The sequence below is a fragment of the Hippocampus guttulatus genome, chromosome 6 (assembly GCF_054856545.1).
Source record: "Hippocampus guttulatus isolate MCC_2025c chromosome 6, RoL_Hgut_1.0, whole genome shotgun sequence".
In the NCBI taxonomy this organism is placed as follows: domain Eukaryota; kingdom Metazoa; phylum Chordata; class Actinopteri; order Syngnathiformes; family Syngnathidae; genus Hippocampus; species Hippocampus guttulatus.
Window position 1 is genome coordinate 8649284 of NC_141266.1, and position 16545 is coordinate 8665828.

General features: G+C 39.4%; 2 protein-coding genes and 1 long non-coding RNA gene across 4 annotated transcripts in view; 1 reads left to right on the plus strand and 2 right to left on the minus strand.

The window, feature by feature from the left end:
- Positions 1-16545, plus strand: part of vps13b (vacuolar protein sorting 13 homolog B) — a 343076-nt gene that overhangs the window by 17642 nt on the left and 308889 nt on the right. For both annotated transcript variants that reach the window (XM_086112801.1, XM_086112800.1), the window contains exons 5-7: positions 3771-3938; positions 4417-4598; positions 5761-5935. In XM_086112801.1, the coding sequence (XP_085968927.1) occupies positions 3771-3938; positions 4417-4598; positions 5761-5935 (525 nt within the window). The remainder of the gene's footprint in view (positions 1-3770; positions 3939-4416; positions 4599-5760; positions 5936-16545) is intronic.
- LOC147203441 (uncharacterized) lies at positions 8143-9574 on the minus strand. Its single transcript, XR_015101105.1, has 3 exons — positions 9487-9574; positions 8420-9227; positions 8143-8349 (listed from the first exon to the last, which is right to left on the minus strand). It is a non-coding gene; the product is annotated as an uncharacterized LOC147203441 (long non-coding RNA).
- LOC147203442 (uncharacterized) lies at positions 10036-13292 on the minus strand. The gene is made up of 7 exons (XM_086112802.1): positions 13218-13292; positions 12765-12842; positions 11855-11932; positions 11398-11475; positions 10947-11024; positions 10492-10568; positions 10036-10113 (listed from the first exon to the last, which is right to left on the minus strand). The coding sequence occupies exons 1-6, from the start codon at positions 13272-13274 to the stop codon at positions 10548-10550; spliced, it is 390 nt and encodes a 129-aa protein (XP_085968928.1). The 5' UTR covers positions 13275-13292; the 3' UTR covers positions 10036-10113; positions 10492-10547.

A 16545-nucleotide genomic window follows, 5' to 3' on the forward strand; every position in this document is an offset into this window, starting at 1 on the left:
TTAGGAAAAAATGTTTGATGGAGGTCGGGGGGGGGGGGAGGTTGCAGAAGAAGAAGGAAAGAAGAATGGGAAGGAAGGGATATTCAGCTTACAGAGTAGGTCACAGTATAACACCCAAGTTATCCGAAACTCAGCACGCATGAATATATAAACTTATATTCGGTCCGAGCTGGTTGTATCTGGGGAGGATCCATTTCCCTGCCTCATGTTATGAGATAATATCACTCCCCAGCTGTTAAAGCAAGGTGCCTCACCTCAGATTCTCCCTTTGGGCCTGCATTTAGCTGAGCGCTGAGGTAGGTGTGAGGAAGAGGGAGAGGGAGAGGGAGAGAAAATCCCACCAAACCTTTCCAGCAATGCGCCAAGCCAACCAACTACAGTCACTTCTGTAAAAGTCCAATCAGTGGCCGTGGCATTGCACAACTCCATCCAACCCTTGGCATTTAACTTGGGATGTGAAGCTTCCATATTGTTGCTTACCAATGGAGACACGTCATTCGGCCCTGGTCTAGAGTTTTTGGGTAACCACACAAGGACAAAAATACCTAGTCCTTTGACCTTGAGCAGTTCTGTCAATGATTATGATTACAGTTTAATTTCAGGAACAAGCTGCCAAGGAGTTTTAGTAGTACACAGGTGCCAACTGTTACGTCTTGCCTGTAATCTGTTACGGATATCACTGAATGCTACCTCGTTACGCCTGTACCATTGATTGCTCTGTACACCCCCCCCCCCCCCCCCCCCAAAAAAGAAAATCATGGCTCATGTTGCTCAAACATGTTGAGAATTAACAAAATACTTTGTAGATGATTGTGTTCGTTTGACAACACGCCACAGAGGGTGAGTCCTTCTGCTGGTGGCTCCAGTGACGTATTGCTCACTCGTGGGTTGTGTAACCTAGCAGACCAGTCAGACGTTAGCCAAAGGCCAAAAACTTTAGATGAACCCCAATTTCTAATACGCGGTAAGTTAACACGATTAAGGAACAGGAATTTTGGGTGCCAGTCTGAGTTGTAATTATACATACATAAAGCATGTTTTTAGACTGTGTTGCATTCTGTGTGTTCCTGTGGTGACATGCATTGTAAATTTCATATACTTAATGTTACTGATGTTTCAGTTAAATATTTAGTATCAGGAATGATCGTTTCCCATAGTTGTCGGCTTTTCTTATCGGTTGCAAATTTTACACCCTGTTTACTATAGTGTGAGTGCTGTGCTTACACACCAATGTTTCACATCGGTTGTGCCTCTACTACCTCTTCATCGTGTCAGGAATTCTGCATGCATGATTGTGTAATAATGTGTGATTTGCTTGGGCTGCAGTGCAAACACACTCCTGAGATAAATCCACGGTCCAGTGCTACCGCTGTTGTGGCACTGTGGCCTCTCCAAAGAGAATGAATACGGCAGCTGTTCTGGTATTACTGGCAAATGCTACTTAAAGATACTGAGTATCCCACATATGAGCTTTTAGATATATAGCTTCCTTCTGTACTCGACAAATAACATTCCATGCACTTTTGGGTTTGACCTATCTGTTTCAGTACACAAATGATTAAAATATAACTATGAAATACATACTGTGATTACTTTGTTGTAATTATCCGATCACTGTTTTGTTTTCTTGCGTGAGTGAAATTGAGGTGCTTTTCGAATCCAGTCAAAAATGACACTTTTTAGGCAAAATCCAACATTTTATAAGGTTATGTTGGAGTTGGCAGACTTGCCATTGCATGTAGGACATTAAAGTCACAAAGTGTTTTGTATTTCCCCCTGCCCAGCTCCCTCTTCTACCTTTTCCCTGTCAACTCTTGTGACTTTGGTGAACATTTTTGAATAGGGTGTCTTTTTGGCTTGAGGTGAGTTGCTGGCCATGTCAGTTGTTTAGAGAAGGTCACACTCATGTGATAGTTCATTGAGGGTCTTTGTGTGAGGCAAGAGTAAGCACAAGTGAAACATGAGTGAAAAACATCCCAGCAGTGGACAAATTAGATCCAGAAAAGGAAATAACATTGCTGGTTTAGCGTCCAGGCTGCTGATGCAACAGCAGCTTTCTAACTGACCTCAGAACCACAGCCACACTCATACATGCTGCAGAAGCCAGAACACACACCAATTTTGGCACGCACAAGCATGCAAAGCCAGGCACCTCTGTGACAAACACACATTGCGTTTGTAGCTGAGTTTATGTCACCCTCCCCACTTGCCTCTAATGGGTCAGTCAGCAAAGTCTCAATAATTTTGTCATGTCTAGTCAGGCACAGCAGAACAGCATGCTAATTCATCTTAATTCATTTTTTCAAGAGTGCTGCTTCATTATTGGTTCTGTTACGCATTAGAGTATTCATGAAAATACAGGAAGATAAACATTTGGTTTTGGAAATAAAGTGAAAACTCAAGATGTTTATGCCGTATGTTTTACTCTGCCGTGACTGTGCTTAACAGCATACTGGAGAAATAAATGACGGCACCGGTCCGATGGCTTTGAAGGATTCTTTCTGCACTATTTAAAATTTCTTTATTTAAAAGACGCTTTTGCTTTTTAGTTAGTTCTGGCTTTACGATGGGAAATTTGGGAAAATGCTGCAAGTGCAAAATGAAGTTTGAAGTGTGAGTGAAGATGCAAGCAAACAAAAATAAATAGATTCTGTGATAATTCTGGGGAAGCCAGAAACTGTGAGCCATGCTTTGTTTATTCAACTTGAGTCCATGGCAGGGGATGTCCAAACAGGTAGGTGCCCATCCTCCCTAACGTTGCGTTCAAAACTTTGGACAGTATCCCCGAAGAATGCTTTGGGAAGAACCAGCACCTGTTCTTCCAATGTGCTAAAATGTTGGAGATGCGCGGAATTGCAGAGTTTTGTCATAGGTGATGTGGCTGTGACTGGCTTCAAGTCTGCCCTTATCATTCAGAAGCTCCAAACTCTGTTGCTGAATAGACGATGCGTCACGTTAATTTTGGCTGGAATTTTCAAATTGTTAACACAAGCAAAAAGGTTCTCGCTGCCCCGCGTCTCCTTTTGCCTACGCAATGTTGACACCATTATCTGCACTGGTTTGCTTCCTCCCTTTCAGATGCGCTATTTAAAGATGCAAAATCAACCAGCCCAATCCTGGTTGCGTGTGTAATTTAGCATGCGTACATCTCAATATGGTTTTAAAAATTTGGGAATTTTGGGACACCATATAAACGTTTAATCATCTCCACATATTACATACATAGCGCACAACAAATTGATGGATAACTAGTTTTAAAATCAGAAGTCAAGAATAATGACTTGTTGAAACATTGTTTATATTAATGTGATCGGGTTTGGTAATGAGAACATGCTTGCAATATCAAATGTTATTTTGGTTTACATATGACAATTTGAAATTTTTGTTCAGACTTTAGCAAGCATCATGGAACTTGACATGCTTGATTTGCTTTCGTGGGCCACATAAAATGATGTGGCAGGCCAAATCTGGCCCACGGGCCCTGACTATGACACCTGTGATCTACAGTATGTGTGAACAATTTGGGGGAACCCTTCTTTTGCATGTCCGTTCTTCACTTGCATAGAGTTTTGCGGGATGTGTTTGGTGGGGGGGGGGGGGGGAGAAGAACCTGGACTGGCATGCAGAGAGAGCTCTGAGCTCTGCCGCTTCAATTTTGCAATGAATTAGAATATGAGCAAGGTCATCTTGTCCAACAACATACACATGTTTTACTTGCATCTGCTTAATGCTTAACGTGTTTCTTAAATGTGTGCTTGTTTTTGTTACAGGTTATGTGCAGAGCCTGATTCGACGTGTGGTGAACAATGTGAATGTTTTAGTGAACAACTTGATATTGAAGTACGTCGAGGATGACATTGTGTTGTCAGTCAACATTACTTCAGCAGAATGCTACACAGTAGACGATGTGTGGGAGAGGGCCTTCATGGACGTCACTGGTAAGACGGCAAATTTTGGTGTGGTAAAAACACGAACCTTTAGTACACTCTTCAAAATAATTTTGTAGAATTATTTTCTGGGGCAATAATTGCATATGTTGTTTCTATAGCCAGACAAGGTTAATGTTATCAGTGTCAGTCAGTTTTGATAATTGGTTCACCAGATGAATTAGTTTTCATCCACCCTGTAGTTTTATTGTTCGTGAGAGAGGCTCGAGCAGCTATGCGTGTATAGGGATAATAACAAGAAAAAAAAAATCACTGTGTGGCTACCATCACCCGATGACATCAACCCTTTTGACCAGCTATGGAGCATCCTTAAAATGAAGGCCTATGAGTATGGACAGTAGGCAATTGATTCTGGCATCGTCAAATAAGATCCAGGTTCAATTAAGGATTTCCAATTTCAGTGAATGAGAGAGTTGGGATTCTCATGAGGTGGCTCTGAGATTAACATGTAACTGTGCTCCTTCTACAGCTCCAGAACTCGTTCTTCGGAAAGTGATCAACTTTTCAGATTGTACTGTGTGCTTGGACAAACGGAATGCAAGTGGCAAGATCGAATTCTACCAAGACCCGCTGTTGTACAAATGCTCTTTCCGAACACGTCTTCATTTTAGTTATGACAACATCAATTCAAAGATCCCCTCTGTCATCAAAGTAAGTAAAAAAAAATCTCTCTCTCTCTCTCTCTCTCTCTCTCTCTCTCTCTCTCTCTCTCTCTCTCTCTCTCTCTCTCTCTCTCTCTCTCTCTCTCTCTCTCTCTCTCTCTCTCTCTCTCTCTCTCTCTCTCTCTCTCTCTCTCTCTCTCTCTCATATATATATATATATCTATATCTATATCTATATATATCTCACCAGTGCTCCACTCTGAGTTCGTTATATAAAAGTGTCAACATCTGACCGCTCACAATGCTCTTTCAAAAAAACAATTTTTCTCCACTTTACATAGTAATCTACTAGTTGCCACCCAGTGCTGCTGTCAATATTATCTAGGTCTCTTGAAGTACAGATCGATCCATGACCCATCAATGAATACTTTGTTATGACACTTATTTTGTGAAGGAATTACTATCTAAATCATACTGTACGGCAGGGGTATCAAACTCATTTTTGTCACAGGCCACATTATAGTTACCCTTTCCTTTGTTATGACTGCAAAACCATATAAAGAAGTCAAGGATTATGGTTGATTGAACTATTGTTTTAAGTTACTGTAATGAGGGGCTTGGCAACAAGAAAATACTTACAATATCTCTCATATTACGTATGAGAAGTTGAAATTTTGGTACAAATCTTAGTCGCCATCATTGAAGCTTCCATGTTTGATTTGCTTTCGCGGGCCATATAAAATGATGTGGGCCAGATCTGGCCCGAGGTGCCTTGAGTTTGACACCTGTGCTGTACGGTAAGAAATAACATTGGCAAGGACTTTTTCTCATTGTATTACATGGGTGTTGATTTCAAATTGGGCGTAACCTCCTTTTGTACTAACTTTGTCTTAGCGCAATAAATTTGCATTCTCATTCCACACACTGTCAGACAATTAGTTTTTGGCTTTTATCTGCAGATAACCCAAACTAATTTTTTTGTCGAACTAGAGAAGAAATATCGTCTTACCGTTCATACCTCAACAAACACCTGTTAGGAAATTTAGAAAGCTAAACACCCCTCCCATGTAATTTAAAGAATTCATCTACACTGTGTGTTATCCCCCACAATAATAACTTGGTGTGAAGATGTTTCAGCAAAAACATAGTTTGAGTGTTTAATAAAATTTCTCTACTCAAGCCATCATCTATTTTTTCTTATGTCTCCTCAGATCCAAACCATGGTGGATAGCCTGAAGTTGTCTATTACAGATCAGCAACTTCCCATGTTTATCCGAATTTTGCAACTGATTATTGCGCTCTACTATGGGGAAATAGGTGGGCATAAAGAAGCAGAACGAGAAGAGGGAAGCTCTCATGTCAGGGAAGCTGGAACAAATTTACCTGGTGAGTGGGATGTCTTCTGAAGTCCAATTCATCTTGGTTTGGGGTATTCCATTTAAAACATATTTTTTTGTCACTGGCCGTTCATTTTAACGTTGTAAAAACAAATTTAACTCTAGAGCACTGCAAATATCGATTCACCTTTATCTAATGTTCCCTTTGTGAAATGTCCTTCCTGACCTCACCCTAAAGTGATGTTTTTTTTTAAATCGTTTTGTGTTGGACTTGGATAAAAAATCATTTAGCTAATTTCCAATAAACATCAAAATAGGACACTTGTGGCCAAGTACTGCAGTATACACTATGGAGTCATGAACTAATAATGCTCTACAAAATTGTAGTCAATGAATGTAATATACATAACTGGGGATGCACACGCAGCCCTTTTTTAGGTTTCAGTACTATGTACATTACTTGTGGGAACTTGATATTGCCTTTATCTTGCTGTTGTGATAAAAATGTGCTTTATTTTGATCAAATATATGTAGTATTGATCAAAAACAAACTTTTCTTGAACATGGTTTACATATTACTGAAATATGTGATGACACTCTTCTGAGGAACAGCTTGTCGGCACTGACACTTAAACAGCCGGCTGAATATATTATTTTCAAGATTTTACTTGAGTACAGTATTTGACGGGCACTTCAGTTACAGTATGTGGTGTCTCAGTCCGAAAACTAGTACACAGAATAAGTAAAGGAGTACATAGGTAAGAGACAAAGAAGAGCGGGGCGTATTCTAATGTGGAATACAGGTGCCACGTTACCTTTGAGTGTTGACTAGCAAATACAAATAAATAAAAGACTGCTTCTGGAGAATACCACAAGTTATAAAATTAAACTAGAAATGGCTCCAGTGCGTCATCAGTCGCAGCTTATTCACAGGAGTTCAGCTGGATTGCTGCAGCCACGTAGCACAGGCGACAGCATTCGAGAGCATTGGTGCTAGCCAGACAGCTTAGTGGCCCCGCTAGATGCCCCCCATTGCCTCCCGAGCATTTGTTATACAATTTGCAGCGCATATTCGCAGTCGGTTTTAACAAAATGTTGTCATCCCTGTTTACCTTAAAGCACATATCTCCAACCTGTTAACATGACTCCCACTCCAGCTGTCCTGAAGGTATATGTCAGGCTGCTTAAGTGGTAAATTACCCCCCGCCACCCCTCTCCACACACACACACACACACACACACACACACACACACACACACACACACACACACACACACACACACACACACACACACACACACACACACACAAGGTATATGTCAGGCTGCTTAAGTGGTAAATTACCCCCCGCCACCCCTCTCCACACACACACACACACACACACACACACACACACACACACACATACGTGTTTTGGTGCATTTTCAGGACGTCCGTTTGTTCACCCGACATATGGGTACATGCCTTTCCCGTGGTCCTACAGGCTCCAAAGAAATATGGTAACCATGAAAAAAAATCAGGAAGACACCCATCTATTCAGATTTTGGCTAGGACGTAATTTTTTTTTGATTTATGACAAAACTACTACATATGAGGACATTGACAGGTTTTTGTGTATTATGGAGACAGTCACCTCAAACACACTGCCATTTCATGTTTTTGTGAATTTTGAGCCCCCTAGATACACATCATTTTCAAGTATATATGACTTATGAAGACCAGCTAAGAGTAAAGTGTGTAATTTTTAGATTGACTCCTGTTACATACCAACAGTATATGTTAGGCACATGTGTCCAATTGTCATGCTCGGGCACGGGGAGAACTCTACAAAGGAAGGAAGCCCAGATTCAAACTATCAATTGCTGAACTATGAGGCGAATGTGCCAAACAGTCGTTGATATTCACGGTAATAATACAAGACAGTAAAACTAAGCTGTGAAGAAGAAGAGACAGTTAAATATGTGGTCAGTCCACTTTCTTATTTTTTAATTGCTGACAAATATGAAATTATGAACACAGAAAACATGCCACCTCCTCTCCATGACACAAGGCAGTGCAATAGATGAGGGTTGTTTGAACTGAAGAAGATTATGTCAAAATGTGAATACTGTGATGAAGAATTTTTAATAAATGTGGCCATATATTGTGCCATGTGTGTAGCAACTTCTTCTTTAGCTACCTGTTAGACAAAAGCAACTTTTCAAAAAGTATTGAAATTCTTGAAATAGGATGAATTCAAATGTTTTAGAGTTTTTCTGAAATATCACCTCAAACCTAATAAGCCTATCTTTTGTGAGAAGTTTGTATATTGTACGTACGTTTATATACAGCAGGGGTGTCCAAAGTCGGTCCTCGAGGGCCGCTGTCTTTTTGTTTTCCAGCTCTCCCAGGATGTTCTAATGCTGCATCAGAGCTGACTGTTGAACTGATCATCTGAATCAGGTGTGATGCAGCCGCGAGAGCTGGAAAACAGGCACGACAGTTGCCCTCCCGGCCCAGATCGGGACATGCCTGATATACAGTATACCTTACATGTTCGTACATCTCCAAGGATTTTCCAATTTGCTCTTGAAGCTCATGAAACAATAAATGTGAAACACAGTATTCAACAACAAATATGAAATCCGTAATTGACCATCCCACCCTAAATGCACCATTGCTATTGCTATAGTTAACTTGAACTGAAATGTACCCAGGCGTGCTCGCATTTCAATGGACTATCTATTCATTTCCCTTTTTAATGCAGTTATCCTGTTGTGGATGTAGTTTTTGATGGACACCCAGTCTCTGTCTTTCAGAGCTACTAGCTCTGCGTGGAGACAGGACTCACAGCTCGTTTTACCTGGAACGTTATGGCTTGTTATGAAATCAAACATATGTCTCTCAACAGCCTTCACTTCATCATCTGTCCACGTACGTCTCTTATTCCCACCTGTAAAAGAAGGCATTATTTATTAAAAATGGCATTGCAAATGTTAAAAATGCAAAATAAGATATTCCAGGAAATAATGAGAATTTTGAAAAAAATGCTCTTTAACCTTGCTTTTCATTGGAGCACTTTGACTTTTTGTTCATCAAAAGTACTTCAACTTCAATTAAGATATGTTAATTTTTGCCATTTTTGTTTAACTTTAACTGGTGTTTTTGTTGTCCCGTGTGATTGAGAAGGAAGTGTCGTCCACGTTCTCTAACTGGGTTGGAGCAGAAATGTTTTCCAGGGTTGCGACAAAACTGTCGTCAGTGTTGTCAAAGGTGGTTGAAGCAGAAGTGCCTTCCATGTTGTCCGATGTAGATGGCGCATATGCATGGCTTGGGTTCCCAGAAGTGTCAGAGCTTGAGCCTTTGAAAAATTATACAAAAATAGTTGAATGTGGCTTTTCACCATTGCTTTCTTATATGTGCCAAATCGTCTCCTAATTTCTCAATTTTCTTTCGGCTGTCGAGGCCTAATGTGTTTTCAACCTGCACATTTTGCATCTTTCAACACCATTTTCAAATACTGTAGTAAATTGTTTCTAATTCATACATAGTTGTGCATAAAGACTGAGATTATCAGGCACCAATTTACTCTGTCTTATGTCATAACTTGAGGACATTACCATTTTCTGTGTAAGTGAGAATCGCTTTTTCTTGATTAAGGTCAGCATTGGTTTCTTTGCTCAAATCGTCATCGCTCGTGGTTACTTCGTCTGGTTGGGTTAAAAAAAAAAAGAAAAAACAGACAGGACAAAATGCTTTTGTTTCAGGGTAAACACAGAATGTTAGATGTTTTAAAAATGATATTTAAACAACATCAAAATATTCAGCATTCTTCGTTCTGACCAGTTAATAAATGAAGAAACATTATTTCTCATTGAACATTGCTCACAGGAGAGTTTGGGAATAACGTACCACACTATAGAAAGTTTAACTCTGTTCAGCTCTGTGGAACAGCAATATGGGGACATTCAGACACAGCCTCTCCAGAGTTAGGTTAAGACAAAAGTCATGTCACCTGAAACACACTCAGGTTTTTCAGGTCTAAAGAAATATGAGGACATGACGACTGAAATCATGGAGAGTCCATGTTTCTGATTTATAACTTCTCCTGTGTTTGTCAAAGAAAGCTGTAAACTCAAAACTGGTATATAATGATAAGACGTAGTAACCTGTTGTAAGGATGAAGTGGATCTCTCATTCCATTCTTGGTCTCCAGAAGGTTCAGTCAGGTACCCGTCACTTGGTGTCTGCAACATAACAACATTACGGTGTCAAAATATTCAGCATTCTTCATTCTGACCAGTTAAGAAATGAATAAACATTATTTCTCATTGAACATTGCTCACAGGAGAGTTTGGGATTAATATACCACACTGTAGAAAGTTAACACTGTTCAGTTCTGTGGAACAGCAATATGGGGACATTCGAACACAGGATCTCCAGAGTTAGGTTAAGACAAAAGTCATGTCACCTGAAACACACTCAGGTTTTTCAGGTCTAAAGAAATATGAAGACATGACGACTGAAATCATGGAGAGGCCATGTTTCTGATTTATAACTTCTCCTGCGTTTGTCAAAGAAAGCTGTAAACTCAAAACTCGTATATAATGATAAAACGTAGTAACCTGTTGTAAGGATGAAGTGGATCTCTCACTCCCTTCTTGGTCTCCAGAAGGTTCAGTCAGATCCCGTCACTTGGTATCTGCAACATAACAACATTACGGTGTCAAAATATTCAGCATTCTTCATTCTGACCAGTTAAGAAATGAATAAACATTATTTCTCATTGAACATTGCTCACAGGAGAGTTTGGGATTAATGTACCACACTATAGAAAGTTAACACTGTTCAGCTCTGTGGAACAGCAATATGGGGACATTCAAACACAACCTCTCCAGAGTTAGGTTAAGACAAAAGTCATGTCACCTGAAACACACTCAGGTTTTTCAGGTCTAAAGAAATATGAGGACATGACGACTGAAATCATGGAGAGGCCACGTTTCTGATTTATAACTTCTCCTGCGTTTGTCAAAGAAAGCTGTAAACTCAAAACTGGTATATAATGATAAGACGTAGTAACCTGTTGTAAGGATGAAGCGGATCTCTCACTCCCTTCTTGGTCTCCAGAAGGTTCAGTCAGGATCCCGTCACTTGGTATCTGCAACATAACATTACGGTGTCAAAATATTCAGCATTCTTCATTCTGACCAATTAAGAAATGAATAAACATTATTTCTCATTGAACATAGCTCACAGGAGAGTTTGGGATTAATATACCACACTGTAGAAAGTTAACACTGTTCAGTTCTGTGGAACAGCAATATGGGGACATTCGAACACAGGCTCTCCAGAGTTAGGTTAAGACAAGTCATGTCACCTGAAACACACTCAGGTCTTTCAGGTCTAAAGAAATATGAGGACATGACGAGTGAAATCATGGAGAGTCCATGTTTCTGATTTATAACTTCTCCTGTGTTTGTCAAAGAAAGCTGTAAACTCAAAACTGATATACACTGATAAAATGCAATGACCTGTTGTAAGGATGAAGTAAATCTTCCACTCTTTTCTTGATCTTCAGAAGGTTTCATCAGGATCCGAACACCTGGTGTCTGCAACATAGCAGCATTGCAGTGTCAGAAATATTCAAATTTATTCATCCTAATTAGTTAATAAATTAATAAACATTGTTTTTCATTGAACGTCGCTCACAGGAGGGTTTGGGATTAATATACCACACTATAGAAGGTTAACACTGTTCAGCTCTGTGTAACAGCAATATGGGGACATTCGAACACAGGCTCTCCAGAGTTAGGTCCAGACAAAAGTCATGTCACCTGAAACACACTCAGGTTTTTCAGGTCTAAAGAAATATGAGGACATGACGACTGAAATCATGACGAGTCCATGTTTCTGATTTATAACTTCTCCTGTGTTTGTCAAAGAAAGCTGTAAACTCAAACCTGGTATGTAATGATAAGACGTAGTAACCTGTTGTAAGGATGAAGTGAATCTCTCATTCCATTCTTGGTCTCCAGAAGGTTCAGTCAGGTACCCGTCACTTGGTGTCTGCAACATAACAACATTACGGTGTCAAAATATTCAGCATTCTTCATTCTGACCAGTTAAGAAATGAATAAACATTATTTCTCATTGAACATTGCTCACAGGAGAGTTTGGGATTAATATACCACACTGTAGAAAGTTAACACTGTTCAGTTCTGTGGAACAGCAATATGGGGACATTCGAACACAGGCTCTCCAGAGTTAGGTTAAGACAAGTCATGTCACCTGAAACACACTCAGGTTTTTCAGGTCTAAAGAAATATGAGGACATGACGACTGAAATCATGGAGAGTCCATGTTTCTGATTTATAACTTCTGCTGTGTTTGTCAAAGAAAGCTGAAAACTCAAACCTAGTATATCATGATAAGAAGTAGTAACATGTTGTAAGGATGAAGTGGATCTCTCATTCCATTCTTGGTCTCCAGAGGGTTCAGTCAGGTACCTGTCACTTGGTGTCTGCAACATAACAACATTACGGTGTCAAAATATTCAGCATTCTTCATTCTGACCAGTTAAGAAATGAATAAACATTATCTCTCATTGAACATAGCTCACAGGAGAGTTTGGGATTAATATACCACACTGTAGAAAGTTAACACTGTTCAGTTCTGTGGAACAGCAATATGGGGACATTCAAACACAGGCTCTTCAGAGTTAGGTTAAGACAAAAGTCATGTCACCTGAAACACACTCAGGTTTTTCAGGTCTAAAGAAATATGAGGACATGACGACTGAAATCATGGCGAGTCCATGTTTCTGATTTATAACTTCTCCTGTGTTTGTCAAAGAAAGCTGAAAACTCAAACCTAGTATATCATGATAAGAAGTAGTAACCTGTTGTAAGGAAGAAGTGGATCTCTCATTCCATTCTTGGTCTCCAGAGGGTTCAGTCAGGTACCTGTCACTTGGCGTCTGCAACATAACATTACGGTGTCAAAATATTCAGCATTCTTCATTCTGACCAGTTAAGAAATGAATAAACATTATTTCTCATTGAACATTGCTCACAGGAGAGTTTGGGATTAATATACCACACTATAGAAAGTTAACACTGTTCAGTTCCGTGGAACAGCAATATGGGGACATTCTAAAACAGGCTCTCCAGAGTTAGGTTAAGACAAAAGTCATGTCACCTGAAACACACTCAGGTTTTTCAGGTCTAAAGAAATATGAGGACATGACGACTGAAATCATGGAGAGTCCATGTTTCTGATTTATAACTTCTCCTGTGTTTGTCAAAGAAAGCTGTAAACTCAAAACTGGTATACACTGATAAAATGCAATGACCTGTTGTAAGGATGAAGTGAATCTTCCACTCTTTTCTTGATCTTCAGAAGGTTTCATCAGGATCCGAACACCTGGTGTCTGCAACAAAGCAACATTGCAGTGTCAGAAATATTCAAATTTATTCATCCTAATTAGTTAATAAATTAATAAACATTGTTTTTCATTGAACATCGCTCACAGGAGGGTTTGGGATTAATATACCACACTATAGAAAGTTAACACTGTTCAGTTCTGTGGAACAGCAATATGGGGACATTCGAACACAGGCTCTCCAGAATTAGATTAAGACAAAAGTCATGTCACCTGAAACACACTCAGGTTTTTCAGGTCTAAAGAAATATGAGGACATGACGACTGAAATCATGGAGAGTCCACGTTTCTGATTTATAACTTCTCCTGCGTTTGTCAAAAAAAGCTGTAAACTCAAAACTGGTATATAATGATAAAACGTAGTAACCTGTTGTAAGGATGAAGTGGATCTCTCACTTCCTTCTTGGTCTCCAGAAGGTTCAGTCAGGATCCCGTCACTTGGTATCTGCAACATAACAACATTACGGTGTCAAAATATTCAGCATTCTTCATTCTGACCAGTTAAGAAATGAATAAACATTATTTCTCATTGAACATAGCTCACAGGAGAGTTTGGGATTAATATACCACACTGTAGAAAGTTAACACTGTTCAGTTCTGTGGAACAGCAATATGGGGACATTCGAACACAGGCTCTCCAGAGTTAGATTAAGACAAAAGTCATGTCACCTGAAACACACTCAGGTTTTTCAGGTCTAAAGAAATATGAGGACATGACGACTGAAATCATGGAGAGTCCACGTTTCTGATTTATAACTTCTCCTGCGTTTGTCAAAAAAAGCTGTAAACTCAAAACTGGTATATAATGATAAAACGTAGTAACCTGTTGTAAGGATGAAGTGGATCTCTCACTTCCTTCTTGGTCTCCAGAAGGTTCAGTCAGGATCCCGTCACTTGGTATCTGCAACATAACAACATTACGGTGTCAAAATATTCAGCATTCTTCATTCTGACCAGTTAAGAAATGAATAAACATTATTTCTCATTGAACATTGCTCACAGGAGAGTTTGGGATTAATGTACCACACAATAGAAAGTTAACACTGTTCAGCTCTGTGGAACAGCAATACGGGGACATTCAGACACAACCTCTCCAGAGTTAGGTTAAGACAAAAGTCATGTCACCTGAAACACACTCAGGTTTTTCAGGTCTAAAGAAATATGAGGACATGACGACTGAAATCATGGAGAGGCCACGTTTCTGATTTATAACTTCTCCTGCGTTTGTCAAAGAAAGCTGTAAACTCAAAACTGGTATATAATGAATGATAAGACGTAGTAACCTGTTGTAAGGATGAAGCGGATCTCTCACTCCCTTCTTGGTCTCCAGAAGGTTCAGTCAGGATCCCGTCACTTGGTATCTGCAACATAACAACATTACGGTGTCAAAATATTCAGCATTCTTCATTCTGACCAATTAAGAAATGAATAAACATTATTTCTCATTGAACATAGCTCACAGGAGAGTTTGGGATTAATATACCACACTGTAGAAAGTTAACACTGTTCAGCTCTGTGGAACAGCAATATGGGGACATTCAGACACAACCTCTCCAGAGTTAGGTTATGACAAAAGTCATGTCATCTGAAACACACTCAGGTTTTTCAGGTCTAAAGAAATATGAGGACATGACGACTGAAATCATGGAGAGGCCACGTTTCTGATTTATAACTTCTCCTGCGTTTGTCAAAGAAAGCTGTAAACTCAAAACTGGTATATAATGATAAGACGTAGTAACCTGTTGTAAGGATGAAGCGGATCTCTCACTCCCTTCTTGGTCTCCAGAAGGTTCAGTCAGGATCCCGTCACTTGGTATCTGCAACATAACAACATTACGGTGTCAAAATATTCAGCATTCTTCATTCTGACCAATTAAGAAATGAATAAACATTATTTCTCATTGAACATAGCTCACAGGAGAGTTTGGGATTAATATACCACACTGTAGAAAGTTAACACTGTTCAGTTCTGTGGAACAGCAATATGGGGACATTCGAACACAGGCTCTCCAGAGTTAGGTTAAGACAAAAGTCATGTCACCTGAAACACACTCAGGTTTTTCAGGTCTAAAGAAATATGAGGACATGACGACTGAAATCATGGAGAGGCCACGTTTCTGATTTATAACTTCTCCTGTGTTTGTCAAAGAAAGCTGTAAACTCAAAACTGGTATATAATGATAAGACGTAGTCACCTGTTGTAAGGATGAAGTGGATCTCTCACTCCCTTCTTGGTCTCCAGAAGGTTCAGTCAGGATACCAACATCTGGTGTCTGCAACATAGCAATATTACAGTATCAGAAATATTCTAAAAAGTATTCTTCAGTAACTGAAGAAGTATGAGGGCATGACTGAAATCATGAAAAGCAACATTATACCAACCATAGAGTGTCAGAAATATGTCGTAGTTATATGACTTTTGAATAAATTGAACTACTTTTTTCAGTGACCACATTCACAGCACAAGTACTGTGTAGTACAGTACTCTTTATGGTACTTACCACTGTACAGCTCTGATAGCTAACAATTTCAGGACATCAGACACGACTGAGTTCAAATAATAAAGACAACACCCGAAACATACTCTTTCAGACTAAATCAATGTAATGACTGAAAAATGTGGAGTCCATGTTCCTGTCTTTGAATTTCTGTTGACGTCAAATAATCATCTAAAACAGACACTTGTGTTAACTTTTAAAAGGTAATAAACTGTTGATGAAAATGATCTTTCACTCACCTACGAAATATAATGATTTACTTATTAGATCTGGTTGTCTACAGGTGTATATTCAGGCATTACTTACCAGTGCTCTCCATGCCCACTGAGAATCTCCATAGTCATAGGTTATTTCATTCCCTGCTTCGATATTTTCAATTGCAAACAAGCAAAGATGAGGTTTATCCTGGATTGTCAGCTTTTTCATTCTACAGTTTGGGCCTTTGTGAGCATCATTGACAAGTCGACCTAATGAACCATCTTCATGGGAGGAATCAATGCTGAAATTGAACAATGAAACATGAAATGTTTTTCCAGTAAAACTACAATGTTGTACAGAACCACATGATGTTTTTCTAGATCTTGACTTACCACCATGTGCTTCCTTTCCATTCAAAATCAAACAGGAAACAATTTTGCTTCTCTGTGTACTTTTTCTGTCTCTTGTCTCGTTCATAACTTGAGATTAACTCTCCACGGTACTCAACCACAAATAACCCCTTTTCGATTGGTTCACTTGTA

What these genes read in the sequence shown, in the direction of transcription:
- LOC147203442 (XM_086112802.1), bottom strand. Translation starts at nt 13,274, where the DNA reads ATGAAACCTTCTGAAGATCAAGAAAAGAGTGGAAGATTCACTTCATCC. An exon ending in CCACTTCTTCCTTACAACAG is followed by an intron (nt 11,933 to 12,764) that starts GTTACTACTTCT and finishes GTTATGTTGCAG; the next exon opens with ACACCAAGTGACGGGTACCT. An exon ending in TCACTTCATCCTTACAACAG is followed by an intron (nt 11,476 to 11,854) that starts GTTACTACGTCT and finishes GCTATGTTGCAG; the next exon opens with ACACCAGGTGTTCGGATCCT.